This window comes from Acomys russatus, chromosome 11 (assembly GCF_903995435.1).
Source record: "Acomys russatus chromosome 11, mAcoRus1.1, whole genome shotgun sequence".
Lineage (NCBI taxonomy): Eukaryota > Metazoa > Chordata > Mammalia > Rodentia > Muridae > Acomys > Acomys russatus.
In genome coordinates, this window is record NC_067147.1 from 60,529,688 (window position 1) to 60,543,557 (window position 13,870).

The 13,870-nt window shown below is 53.8% G+C and overlaps 1 protein-coding gene across 1 annotated transcript; it reads left to right on the forward strand.

Moving 5' to 3' along the window:
• Positions 1-6,251: 6,251 nt before the first annotated feature.
• Aif1 (allograft inflammatory factor 1) lies at positions 6,252-8,611 on the forward strand. The gene is made up of 6 exons (XM_051152631.1): positions 6,252-6,319; positions 7,195-7,256; positions 7,339-7,405; positions 7,694-7,735; positions 8,004-8,166; positions 8,411-8,611. Exons 1-6 carry the CDS (start codon positions 6,307-6,309, stop codon positions 8,493-8,495), a joined length of 432 nt encoding a protein of 143 aa, XP_051008588.1. The 5' UTR covers positions 6,252-6,306; the 3' UTR covers positions 8,496-8,611.
• The last annotated feature ends 5,259 nt before the right edge of the window (positions 8,612-13,870 follow it).

Genomic DNA, 13,870 nt, shown 5'->3' on the forward strand with positions numbered 1-13,870 from the left:
ACAATTTTTTTCCTCTTTGTGTCTGTGTTTAGCTCTGTTCAACAACACGTTTATACACTGCCCAGGTGCTTCTACCGTGAGTTGACAAGCATGGACGTCTGCTGAAGACGCAATAACCAATTGTTAAGAAGACTGGCTCGGCAGGGCGTGGTGGCGCCTGGATCTCTGTGAGTTCGAAGACAGCCTGGTCTACAGATTGAGTCCAGGACAGTCAAGGCTACACAGAGAAACCCTGTCTCAAACAAAACAAAACAAAACCTGGCTTGAAGCACTTCCAGGACTAGCTCCCTCCCAAACTACCCCCTCAGCCACCTGGGTAACCACACTGCCACACTGTCTGCGAAGGCCTCACTGGGTTGGTCTGGTAGCCAGTGTGCTGTGGAGAGGCCTCCTAAGGCAGTGGAGGGTGTGGGAGCCAGGGGCCATGGGCAGGTATTTGCTGCCTCCTGCTGGCCACAGAGCCTGAAGCATTTTGGCTAGTCTCCACAGCCTCAGTTTCCACCTTCTCCCAAGATCCCTGAGATCCCAGCTAGTGTGGGGAACAGTCTTCTTCACCATAAGCCCAAGGTTTGGGAAAGGAGGAGAGGTACAATGGTCTTCTGACTTGCCCTGAAAGCTGTATTCTCTTCTTTTCTTTTACAAGTTTGATTGTTTGTTTATTTGTTTGTTTTTCGAGACAGGGTTCCTCTGTGTAGCCTTGGCTGTCCTAGACTCACTTTGTAGACCAGGCTGGCCTCGAACTCACAGCCTGCCTCTGCCTCCCCAGTGCTGGGATTGAAGGTGTGCGCCACCACGCCAGGCTTCTCTTACAAGTTTTTAGCTTTTATGTGTATGAGTGTTTTGTGTGAATGTATGTTAGGTCACCTGTGCACCTGGTGCCTACAGAGACCAGAAGAGGGCACAGGATCCCCTCGGATGGGAGTTACAGGTGGTTGGGAGCTGCCATATGGGTGCTGGGAGTCAAACGTGGGTCCTCTGGATGAGCAGCAGGTTGTCTTACATGCTGAGCTGTCTCAAGCCTCCAAGCTATGTTTTCACAGAGCACACTGGCCCAGGGCACGTGCACACTCCACGACTCAGGGAATGAGGTTTTACAAGTTGAGTTTCTCTGAGCTATATTCTGTGTCCACCACTTGTGTGCATATTTGTTTGTTTGGTTTCGTTTTTTTTAAAGACAGGGTTTCTCTGTGTAGCCGTGGCTGTCCTAGACTTGCTTTGTAGACCGGGCTGGCCTCGAACTCACAACGATCCACCTGCCTCTGCCTCCCAAGTGCTGGGATTAAAGCAGTGGGCCACCATGCCTGGCAACCAAAAGAAATTTAGGAAGTGTTTATCTGGCTTTCAGATTCTGTATCACACTATCAACTAGGGGAAGCAAAGGCAGGAATTCGAGCAGGGAATAAGCCTGGAGGCAGGGGGAAAAAAAAAACAAACAAAAAACCTTGCAGCAGGATCTGCTGCAGAGGCCATCGAGGGGTGTGGATCAATTCCTGGCTTGCTCATCATGGCTTGCTCAAGCTGCTTTCAGAAACTGGGACGATCAGCTCAGGGTTGGGCCCACCCACAATGGGCTGGGTCCTCCCTCATCAATCACTAACTAAGAAAATGCCCTCCAGGCTTACCTGCTTACAGAATGATTTGCCCTCCAGGCTTGCCTGCCTACAGAATGATCTGCAGGCACTTTCTCAGTTGAGGTCCCCTCTTCTCAGATGGTTTTTGCTTGTGTTGAGTTGACATGACTATCCAGGGCAGTCCACCAGAGTCGGTCACGGTGTGTGCCAGCTCAGCAGCAGCCTTCACTATCTCCAAGACTTTCTAGGGTCTTAATTGTTTTTTGTTTTTCTTTTTTGAGACAGGAGCTCAACAATGTAGCTTTGGCTGGCCTGGAGCTCCCTTTGTAGACCAGGCTGGCCTTGAACTCACAGAGATCCACCTGCCTCTACCTCTTGAGTGCTGGGATAAAAGGTGTGCACCAACACATCCAGCCTTCAATTTGATATTTTAATTAAGACATATCCCACTCTGTAACCTAGGATACTTGAAAGTTGAATATGTAGACCAAGTTAGCCTCAAATTTCCAGTAACCTCATGAATTAAGAAGAATAGTTCTAGCTGGGCAGATCTCCATGAGTTTGAGACTAGCCTGGTCTACAAAGCTACTCCAGGACAGCCAAGGCTAACACAGAGACCCTGTCACGAACGAACGAACAAACAAACAAGAATAGCTCTTGGGCTGGAGCGACTGCTCAGTGGTTAGAGCACTGGCTGCTCTTCCAGAGGTCCTTGGTTCAATTCCCAGCACCCCCACAGCAGCTCACAACTGTAACTCCAGTTCCAGGGGATCTGACACTCTCACCCAGACACATGCAGGCAAAACACCAATACACATGAAATGGATAAATAGTTCTTAAAAATGAGTTCTTGGGGTTAGACAAATAGCTCAGCCAATAAGTGCACTGGCTGCTCTTCCAAAGCACCCGGATGGTCCAGGCAGCACACGCCCTGCTGTAGCTCCTGCTTCACAGTGTCCATCCGGCCTCTGGAGCAGAAGTGGTACATACACACACACACACACACACACACACACACACACACACACACACACACACACGCACGTAGGCACACTCCATGCATATTTAAAGGAATCACTGGTACTTTGTCCAATATGTCTTTATTAAAACTGATCTTCCTGGGGGTTGGGAGTCAGAGGTGGCAGCGGAGGGGGTGGCACACGCCTTTAATTCCAGCACTTGGGAGGCAGAGACAGGCAGATCTCTGGGAGTTTGAGGCCAGCCTGGTCTACAAAGCAAGTCTAGGACAGCCAGGGACACACAGAGAAACCCTGTCTCGAAAAACAAAAACAAAACAAAACAAAAAACCAAAAAAACCTGATCTTCACAGTCAGGCATTGTAGCACTGGCTTCAATCCTGGCACTTGGGAGGCAGAGGCAGGAAGACCAGCTGTTCAGGGCCATCATTAGCTACGCAGTGAATTCCAGGCCAGCCTGGGCTATAGGAGACCCTGCCTCAAGATGAAAAGAGAGATGGCGGTGCAACATTTTCGTCACTTGAGGTCTATCCCATGGGCAGAACTGAACCCTGAAAGGAGTCTTAGCAGAGCAGGTGCCTCCAGAGGAGGGCCGCCTTGGGGGAGGGGGTCTTGGCTTCTGTGACCTCATGGGAAGGCAGCCATGGTAACAGGCACCCAGTGTGCTCCATCACAGTCTCCCTGCCAGGCTCTTCCGCAGCCAAAGCTACCGGAGGTCAGACACACCCTGATGTGGTCTGCACAGGTCAGTCTCCTGGGCAGGGCAGGGATGGACATGGCCGGGGTGAATGAAGAGCAAATAGAAGACCCTCAGGGTACACACGCGCACACACACACACACACACACACACACACACACACACACACACACACACACGCATGCACACGCACACTAGAGAGCACAGAGCCATAGCAAAGGCCCTTAGCAACAGAGCGCTCTAGTCTCGCAGGGCTCTGACTGCTCCCGCTCCCATCTCAAGCCTCTTTTGCTTTGAGGTTTTGGTTTTTCTTCTTAAATTTATTCTGTCTGTTTAAGTGCATGACTGGAGGGGTCAGAGGTCAACTTACAGACATCTGTTCTTTCCCTCCAAGCCACGTGGGCTCTAGGCTTCCCACTCAGGTGCTTGGGGCAAGCACGGCTACTCCAGCCCAGGTCTCCGACTCATCTGGAACTGTTAAGGCCTCAAACCTTGGGCATTCCCAACTCAGTCTCCCCAGTGCTGGGAATACAGCCCTGCGCCCCCACAGCTGGCTTTACAAATCCCTTTAACCCTTCATTAGCTGCCCCCACCCCACCCCCAAGCCTCAGTCCAGCTCTGGCTGTAGTGCCCCAAGCATACCCCAGCCACTGCTACAGGTGTGTGTGTGTGTGTGTGTGTGTGTGTGTGTGTGTGTGTGTGTCTCTCTCTCTCTCTCTCTCTCTCACCTTGGGGCGCTTCGGCTTGCTTGCTGCTCAGCCTCTCCCTTCCCTAAGACCCTTGTAGTTTCCTAATTGATAAAGGTTTAAAACGGTCTCTTAAGGCTCTTTTATAACTGGGTTCATGTTAATAGGGTAATTTTTGGAAAGTCCCTAAAGGCAGGAACCTTGTTGCCAAGGGCAGGGTGGGGAAGGAGCCTATAACTTCAACTGTCCTTAGCCAAGAGCTGACTGCCTAATGGGCCATCCCAGATCCCTCCTTAGGGACAGAGAGCTGCCTGGGAGGGTGGGACCCAGGGGCATCCCAGCATGCCTCACCTACGCCATCTGCCTGCTACTGTTGGAAGCTTTATAACGAGGCAGCAAATCGGAGCCAGCCTGGATTTCTACAGCTGGCTGAGAGCAGCACCTTGACCGGAAGCGGGCTTGTAGGATGCAGCCCTCCACATGGAGGGTCGGCAGGCAGCGTCAGAACCGAACTACACTGTAGGGTGTTTGGTCAGTGTCCACTAGGGACTGGGGACGAACCCTCCCGTGAAGTGCTGTAACTGGGTTGGATCTGACTCCTGCAAGTTGGCCCTTCACCTCCATACACATCCTGTGGCATGCACACACAGACACGCCACGTGAGTAGAATGTAAATTTAAAACAGCTTTTTTTTGCCGGGTGGTGGTGGCACACGCCTTTAATCCCAGCACTCGGGAGGCAGAGGCAGGTGGATCTCTGTGAGTTCGAGGCTAGCCTGGTCTACAAAGCGAGTCCAGGACAGCCAAGGCTATTACATAGAGACACTCTGTCTTGAAAACAAACAAACAAACAAACAAAATCCCCTCCCCCCCTTTTTACCCACATATCTCTTGCATCCCTGAGTGTCTCCCCAGGCCATGCCATCCAAACATGCTCTCTACATACGGTGTTCTGTGTAGACCACAAGAACAGACTCTTCATCTGATGGTTCACCATGCCTAGCAGTGCACCCTGCAAACAGGAAGCAGCCCCCCCCCCCCCCCCGCCCAGATACGGATTCTCTGTGTAGCCTTGGCTGTCCTGGACTTACTTTGTAGACCTAGCTGGCCTTGAACTCGGAGACCTGCCTGCCTCCTGTGCCACCGCATCTGGCTGTATTCATTCATTTGTTGCGTGAACATGGCTAGAGAACTGTCCACACCAGACACTGAGAGCATCTTGAGGACAGGGCTACAACCCTTTCTGCAGGGGGGAGGGCAGCTGCCACAAAGGAAGGCAAGAGGCTTGAGTCTTCTGCCAGCATCTCCCTCCCACCTGGATCACCGAGGCGCAGGCTGGGTCCTGCCTGCAGTGGAAGGGGACATGCTCTGACTGCACGGGATTCCTGGCCTCATAAGGTGACCTAGTGACTGAGGGGAGAAAGGCCACTCCTGGGGGGGGCAGGCACATGATCAGGCACCCTGCTCGGCCCGCAGTGTGAGTGAGAGGCGGTTGAGTGAGAGGCGGCTCCGTCCCTGGTCCCTTTCAGTCTCACTTTCTGTTTCTCCAATGTGTCTCTTTAAAGTCTCTAGCGCCTTTGTAGACTCTACTGGAGATCTCAGAGCAGGTGAGGCAGGAAGGCCGCACTGCAGGCCGAAGTCCTTCTGCGACACGTCTCCCCGTGTCCGAGTGAGACATTTCTTTCTGTTTCCAGGTCTAGGCTCAGCTCACCCCACTCCTGGAGCAGCCTGTAGACTTCCCTACGGGAGAAAGCCAGCCAGTCCTCCTCAGCTGCCTGCCTTAACCTGTGCCATGAGGCCTGAGGAGATCTCACGTAACGCTCCCACCTGAGGATCTGGGGAAAGCCGTAGCTTACTGCTTCTTTGGTTTTGGTTTTAGACAGGTTCTCACTATGCAGGCATGGCTGGTCTCCAACTCTCAGGACACCCCCCTCCCCTCCCAGCCTCAACCTCTCTCAGGAGCTGGGACTGTAGGCCTGGGGTAGCATGCTTGCCCCTCCCCAGTCCTAGTGCTGTTCCACACCTCCCACGTGGTGCAGGCAGGGCTGCAGGTCCAAACATTTGGGAGGCTGAGGCAGAATGGCTGCTTGAACTCAGGCACCTGGACAATATGAGACCCTGACCAAAAAAAGAAAGCACCCAATTTATCAGCATGTTGTTTTTCATCTCCCTCCTATGCCTGCTCTGCCTTCTCCTGGGTGCTATGTCAGCAGGAATTGATGGGGAAGTGATGCCTGGGAAGCAGCAAAGTGGGCTGGGAGGGGAAAGAGGAAGTGTGAGCAAGGCTGCAGAGAGGAGGGCCAGCAGACAGAGACTGCCAGGGCTGGCCACCTCCCCGCCGCACCACCAGCATCTGCTGAGATAGGAGCCAAAGCATGGATTTGCAGGGTGGGGAAGGCGGGTCATGTAGCACCATGAGCCAGGAGCCGGCATGAGTCAGGACTGTCAGCTGGGGAGCCAGGAGGGCAGCCCCTGGGCTGGGGAGGCAGGAGGGCAGCACCTGGGCCAGGGAGCCAGGAGGGCAGCACCTGGGCTGGGAAGGCAGGAGGGCAGCACCTGGGCTGGGAAGGCAGGAGGGCAGCACCTGGGCTGGGGAGCCAGGAGGGCAGCCCCTGGGCTAGGGAGCCAGGAGGGCAGCACCTGGGCAGGGGAGCCAGGAGGGCAGCACCTGGGCTGGGAAGGCAGGAGGGCAGCACCTGGGCTGGGGAGCCAGGAGGGCAGCCCCTGGGCTGGGGAGGCAGGAGGGTAGCCCCTGGGCTAGGAAGGCAGGAGGGCAGCACCTGGGCTGGGGAGGCAGGAGGGTAGCCCCTGGGCTAGGAAGGCAGGAGGGCAGCACCTGGGCTGGGGAGGCAGGAGGGCAGCCCCCTGGGCTGGGGAGGCAGGAGGGCAGCACCTGGGCTGGGAAGGCAGGAGGGTAGGCCCTGGGCTGGGAAGGCAGGAGGGCAGCCCCTGGGCTGGGGAGGCAGGAGGGCAGCCCCTGGGCTGGGGAGGCAGGAGGGTAGCCCCTGGGCTGGGGAGGCAGGAGGGCAGCACCTGGGCTGGGAAGGCAGGAGGGTAGGCCCTGGGCTGGGAAGGCAGGAGGGTAGGCCCTGGGCTGGGAAGGCAGGAGGGCAGCCCCTGGGCTGGGGAGGCAGGAGGGTAGCCCCTGGGCTAGGAAGGCAGGAGGGCAGCCCCTGGGCTGGGGAGGCAGGAGGGTAGGCCCTGGGCTCGGCATGGGCAGAGGAGGACAGGAAGGGGCTATGACTAACCTCTCCGCACCTCAGGAGGAAAAGCTTTTGGACTGCTGAAGGCCCAGCAGGAAGAGAACCTGGGCAGGATCAACAAGGTAACCCAGAAGCGATGGGGTGCGGTCTGGAGGGCTCCCCAGGCCGAGAGGGGTGACCCTGGCTCTGACCTGCCCCCAACAGCAATTCCTGGATGACCCCAAATACAGCAGAGATGAGGACCTGCCCTCCAAACTGGAAGCCTTCAAGAGTGAGGAGGCTGTGGCGGGGGCTGGGCCGGCAGAGCAGAGCTGGGGGGACGGGAGGGGAGTGGCTGCTTTTATGTCTCTCCTTCCCATCTGTGGTCCTCTCCTCTGCCCTTCCCAGCTTAGCACCCCTATGGGTTCCCTCCACCTTCGTGGGGCCTCGCAACCCTCTATACCCACTTCTCTGCCTGTCCCCCTCCCCCTCCCTCCTCTGTGCCACCCTGTCACTGGTCAGCCACCTCTTCCTCAAACCCCATGAACAGCTGTTACTCTGCGCTCTTTTTCTCACCTAGAGAAGTACATGGAGTTTGATCTGAATGGAAATGGAGATATCGGTGAGAAGAGGGGAGATGGGGGAGGGGGAGGGGTGGGGGAGGAGTGACAGGGGAGGGGTGGGGGTGGGGGAGGGGAAGGGGAGGGGGAGGGGTGGGGGGGCCGTGTGCAGACCTAGACAAATGGCTGCCTCCTCTACTAGCCCTGTCCCCTGTGGACAGGCAGAGGTCCAGCCACAGTTGGTAATACAAGGGTGGGGAACAGGTACGTGGAGGTACAAGATGGCAGAGCGGAGGGACCCTCTCTTCCCACCTTGGTTTCCCCCTTCAGATATTATGTCCTTGAAGCGAATGCTAGAGAAACTCGGGGTTCCCAAGACCCACCTAGAGATAAAGAAATTAATTAGAGAGGTGTCCAGTGGCTCCGAGGAGACGTTTAGCTACTCCGACTTTCTCAGAATGATGCTGGGCAACAGATCCGCCATCTTGAGGATGTGAGAGTCCCGGTCCAGCTTCCTTGGACTTCCCTGTCTCCTCCATCCCTAGCCTATCCCTACCCCCCACAGCCACCCTGACTCCTTAAGAGGGACCCACTCTTCTCAGATCCTTCATCATGCCCAGAGCACACACAGCTCTGGTCCCCACAGTGCCCTCGCCCTCCCCCCCTTCTGCACTCTCGCAGCCACCTAAGGTTTTCTCCCTTGAGAGATGTGTCCCTGACACCGGTGTCTTTTCCAGGATTCTGATGTATGAGGAAAAAAACAAAGAACACCAGAAGCCAACTGGCCCCCCGGCCAAGAAAGCTATTTCTGAGTTGCCCTGACTGGAGGTGGATGCACATGTGGTGGCCTGTGGGCCTTCTAATGACCGCAGCACGGGAAAGAGGAAGTAGCTATGAGCCAGAGTCAAACTAAATAAATAGTGCTCCTACCAGGTCAAGTCAGCGTGGTTTTCCGGGGGCCGGGGACTCCTGGCCTGGGTCTAGGGGAGGAGGGAGTGGTGCTAAGGACCTGCCCAAGTCACCTATGCGTCCAATACTGAGTGGGTTTGCTATAGCCAATGCTCTGGGTACTGAGGGGGTTCCAGAGTCTCAAGGCGGCACTGGCCTCAAAGAATATAGGTGAGCAGGGTGAGGTGGCGCACCCCTTTAATCCCAGCATTTGGGAGGCAGAGGCAGGGAGATCTCTGTGAGTTTGAGGCCAGGCTGGTCTACAAAGTGAGAAAAGCCAGGGCTACAAAGAGAAACTCTGTCTCAAACCAAACCAAACCAAACCAAACCGGCTATGGGCGCTATCTTTGTAGAGGCTCATGGTGGCCTCGCAGGAGTTCAAGTGCTCTTGATCAAGTCCTCACCTCAGCGCTTGTGACCCTGACAAGCACTCGGCCTCTCAAGCTTTACTGGAAGTGGAAATGAGAGCTAAGCGTTTTGTTTTTGTTTTTCTTCTCTGTGTAGCCGTGGCTGTCCTGGACTCACTCTGTAGCCCAGGCTGGCCTCGAACTCAGAGATGCACCTGCCTCTGCTTCCCCAGGGCAGGATTAAAGGTGTGCACCGCCATTGCCCAGCTGAGAGCTAAGCTATTGTGCTTGGCAAATCAGAAGTCCTCAGTAAAGTATGAACCCCGAGTGAACAGACACATGGGTGAAGGAAGCAGTCTCACTGGACGGAGTGACGGTCTCATGACACTGCACAGTTTAAACAAGGCATAGATGGCCAGCCTGGTCTACAAAGTGAGTCTAGGACAGTCAAGTCTACACAGAGAAACCCTGTCTCAAAAAACCAAAACCAACCAAACAAAAACAAGGCATAGGGATCCTTGTGAGGAAGACAAAGGTCCAGACTAGAGTTACAGCTAACACTCAGGGCTGGCATGCTTACCTAACCCTAGGTTCAATTCCCAGTACTGCCCCAAACAAGAGTCCCTGTCTACTAATGAAGGGAAGAGGGGTGTCGGGGTCTGCCCAGGCACACGCGGTGACGTCAGCATCTCTAAGAGATACAAACTGTGGAGCAGCCAAACAACCCAGGAAAAGCAGGACCTGAGGGCTCAAGAACCAGACCTTTCCTTCTCCATGGCGTCCAGGCGAGCCAACTGTAGCCGTGCCCGGCGGCCACTGTTCCTTCTCCATTCAGTGCTAGGTTGAACCCAGGGCTCCCACAGACTGAGCAAAGGAAATGGATCCCATGTTTTTTTTTTTTCTTTTTTTTTTCTCTCTCTCTTTCTGTCTCCCCTTGCATGGCAACATCCCCAGCCCTGTTCCTGGGGACCATAAGAGTTCCCAATAAGAGTTGCTCCAGGGCTGGAGAGATGGCTCAGAGGTTAAGAGCACTGGCTGCTCTTCCAGAGGTCCTGAGTTCAATTCCCAGCCACCACATGGCGGCTCATAATCATCTACAATGAGATCTGGTGCCCTCTTCTGGCCTGCAGGCAGAGTACTTTTTTTTGTGTGTGTGTGGTCTTTTTGTTTTTGTTTTTTGTTTTTTTCGAGACAGGGTTTCTCTGTATAGCCCTGGCTGTTCTAGACTCAGGGCTTTATAGACCAGGCTGGCCTTGAACTCACAGTGATCCACCTGCCTCTGCTTCCCAAGTGCTGGGATTAAAGGCACTATGGAGGGTTGAACATCTTAAAAAAAAAAAGTTGATCCAAGCCAGGTGTGGTGGCGCACGCCTTTAATTCCAGCACTTGGGAGGCAGAGGCAGGTGGATCGCTGTGAGTTCCAGGCCAGCCTGGTCTATAAAGTGAGTCCAGGACAGCCAAGGCTACACAGTGGCTCAAACATAAATGCCCCCCCCCCAATTTTCTTTGGTGGTGGGAATTAAACTAAGGCACCCAGCACACTCTATCACTTGGCTCTACTCCTAACCGAGGCCGAGAAGCCGTTACACCTACTTTGACTGTGTACATGTACGTACGCGCACATGAGACAGGTGCCCTGGGTGTGCCCACGTGCACAGAATCTCCCGAGAGCTCGAGTTACAGGAGTTTTGAGCCACCAGATATGGGTGTCGGGAACTGAACTCTGGTTCTCTGCAAGATCAGTCACACTGAGAGCTGGGCGTGGTGGCGCACACCTTTAATCCCAGCACTCGGGAGGCAGGGGCAGGTGGATCGCTGTGAGTTCGAGGCCAGCCTGGTCTACAAAGCGGGTCCAGGACAGCCAAGGCTACACAGAGGAACCCTGTCTCAAAAAAAAAAAAAAAAAAAAAAAGATCAGTCACACTCTTCATCAATGGGTTCTGCCTTCCTTCCCCTCCTCACGTCTTTCCTCTCACTCGACCTCCTCCTCTCTGTCTCTCTCCCCTCTCTTGAGTTTAGGCTGGCCCAAACTCACTATGCAGCATAGGCTGGCCCAAACTCACTATGTAGCATAGGCTGGCCCAAACTCACTATGCAGCATAGGCTGGCCCAAACTCGCTATGTAGCATAGGCTGGCCCAAACTCGCTATGCAGCATAGGCTGGCCCAAACTCGCTATGCAGCATAGGCTGGCCAAAACTCACTATGTAGCATAGGCTGGCCCAAACTCGCTATGCAGCATAGGCTGGCCCAAACTCGCTATGTAGCATAGGCTGGCCCAAACTCATGATTCTTCTGCTTTAGTCTTGGAAGTGCTGGGATTATCAGCAGTCCTTTTTTTTTTAATTAATTTATTCACATTATATCTCAATTGTTATCCCATGCCTTGTATCTTCCCATTCCTCCCTCCCTCCCACTCCCCTCCCCTATGTCTGACTGAGGGGGACCTCCTCCCCCTATATATGCTCTTAGGGTATCCAGTCTCTTCTTGGTAACTTGCTATCCTTCCTCTGAGTGCCACCATGCCTCCCCATGCAGGGGATGTGGTCAGAGATGGGACACCAGAGTTTGTGTGAGAGTCAGATCTCCTCCTCCACTCAATGGTGGAGAATGTCCTGTCCCTCGGCTAGTCTGGGTTGGGGTTCGAAGTTTACTGCCTGTATTTTCCTTGGCTGGTGCCATAGTTTGAGGAGGACCCCAAGCAGTCCTTTTCTTATCATCAGCAGGGAAGAAGCTAAGTGCAGGTCTTGGCTGATTTTGGGCGAGTGGCGCCCTCTAGTGGAGAGCTATCATGTAGCTCTTGTGTAGGACCAGGCAGCATCACAGCTGTTTGGCCAGGGGTCCTTGGAACCTGCCCTGACACTGGTAGCTGTCTGTAGGCCTTAACAGTGACAGGGCTGCAGATTCTCCTCTCTGGTTCGTTCATTCATTCATTCATTTATTGGTTTCTCGAGACAGGGTTTCTCTGTGTAGCCCTGGCTGTTCTGTCCTCACATAGACCAGGCTGGCCTTGAACTCACAGAGATCCGCCTGCCTCTGCCTCCCAAGTGCTGGGATTAAAGGCGGGTGCCACCATACCTGGCCCTAATTTTTTTATTTTTAATTATTTCAAATATGAATGTTTGGGGGCTAGAGAGATGGCTCAGAGATTAAGAGCACTACCTGCTCTTCCAAACGTCCTGAGTTTAATACCCAGCAACCACATGGTGGCTCACAACCATCTATAATGAGATCTGATGCCTGCTTCTGGTGTGCAGGTGTACATGCAAGCAAAAAATGTATACTTAATAAATACATCTTTTAAAAAAATACAAAGCCGGGCGTGGTGGCGCACGCCTTTAATCCCAGCACTTGGGAGGCAGAGGCAGGCGGATCGATGTGAGTTCGAGGCCAGCCTGGTCTACAAAGTGAGTCCAGGATGGCCAAGGCTACACAGAGAAACCCTGTCTCGAAAAACCAAAAAAAAAAAAAAAAAAAAAAAAAAACCAAATATGAACGTTTGCCTTCGTGTAAGTCTATGCAGCACATGTGTGTGTGGAGCAGAGAGCAGAGAGGGCCCTGGATACCTGGACCCTGAGTGACAGAGTGCTGTGAGGCACCATGTTGGCGCTTACGTGATCCACTGTGAGAGGCTGGCAAGTGTTTGTGACCTCTGAGCTATCCCTCCAGCTAGCCCCACCCCTGTTTTCTTTCTGAGGCAGTATCTCACTATGTGCACCAGGCTGGCCTGGAACTCAAGAAGATCTGCCTGTCTCTGCCTCCTGAGAGCTAAGATTCATGGGGTGTGTCACTAGCTCCTCTCTCTTAGCTTTCTTTCTCTTTCCGCGACAGGGTTTCTGTGTAGCCTTGGCTGACCTAGACTTGCTTTGTAGACCAGGCTGGCCTTGAACTCACAGCGATCGCCTCCCAAGCACCACCACGCCTGGCTCACTTTAGTTTTCTACCCTTCAGTCTCAGCTCTCCGTCCTCTCTACTCCCATTCTTTCTTCCCCTTGCCCCTGCCTACATACTCTGAACTGATCAGTGGCCGCCTCCTCAGCTGTCAGGCAGCTCGCCTCTGCCATCTCTGTGCTGCTTTCTTCAGACGGCCAGCTCAGCCCACACCACTGAAAGCAGACAAGGGAAGACGATCAGAGAGAAGTCTTTAATTAGCCCAAAGTCCTAAACATCAGGGGAGGTGGCACGGGGCTGCCCAGGCGCCTCCCAGGGGAGGTGAGCATCTTTGCTTATATACCCGGGAAGGGGTAGCGCCAATCACAGCAAACCTCTCATGCAGTATTTCAAACCCTAAGACCCACAGAACTGTCCCTTTCGCACCAGTTACAGCAGCACCTTTACTAGGCCAGTTAGGGTCACCCTTTCTTTGTGGCCTCTGTGGAAATGGCAGAAGGGCATCTAGAATTTGTGGGCGCCTGTGACAGGAAAAAGTTCACTATGAACTATATGAGCAGGCTGGCTGAGGCTGTACCTTCAGGGACTGGGACAATCAGCTGAGATGATTGTCGCCTCAACACTATGGAGTGTTCAAGGGTGTATGTTGGTAAAGAGTATCAGGCTAGCCTTTGACTTAAAGGAAGCCATGAAAGTCAGAAGGGAGAGTCCAACAGGCACCAACTAGCGAGTCAACCTGCCCCATGCTCCAGTGTCAGTCAACTTGCCCCAGTGTCAGCTAACCTGCCCATGCTCCAGTGTCAGCCAACCTGCCCCAGTGTCAGTCAAACAGCCCCATGTCAAACTGCCCCATGCTGCTGTGTCTTTGTTGTTTACAGGAAAGTGCTCAGAATGGGTGTTTACAGTAGAAATTCGTTAGTACTTAGAAAAACTTTTTTTTTTTTGTGACAGGGTTTCTCTGTGTAGCCTTGGCTGTCCTGGACTCGCTTTGTAGACCAGGCTGGCCTTGAAC

What these genes read in the sequence shown, in the direction of transcription:
- Aif1 (XM_051152631.1), top strand. An exon ending in ACCTGGGCAGGATCAACAAG is followed by an intron (nt 7,257 to 7,338) that starts GTAACCCAGAAG and finishes TGCCCCCAACAG; the next exon opens with CAATTCCTGGATGACCCCAA. An exon ending in AGATCCGCCATCTTGAGGAT is followed by an intron (nt 8,167 to 8,410) that starts GTGAGAGTCCCG and finishes TGTCTTTTCCAG; the next exon opens with GATTCTGATGTATGAGGAAA.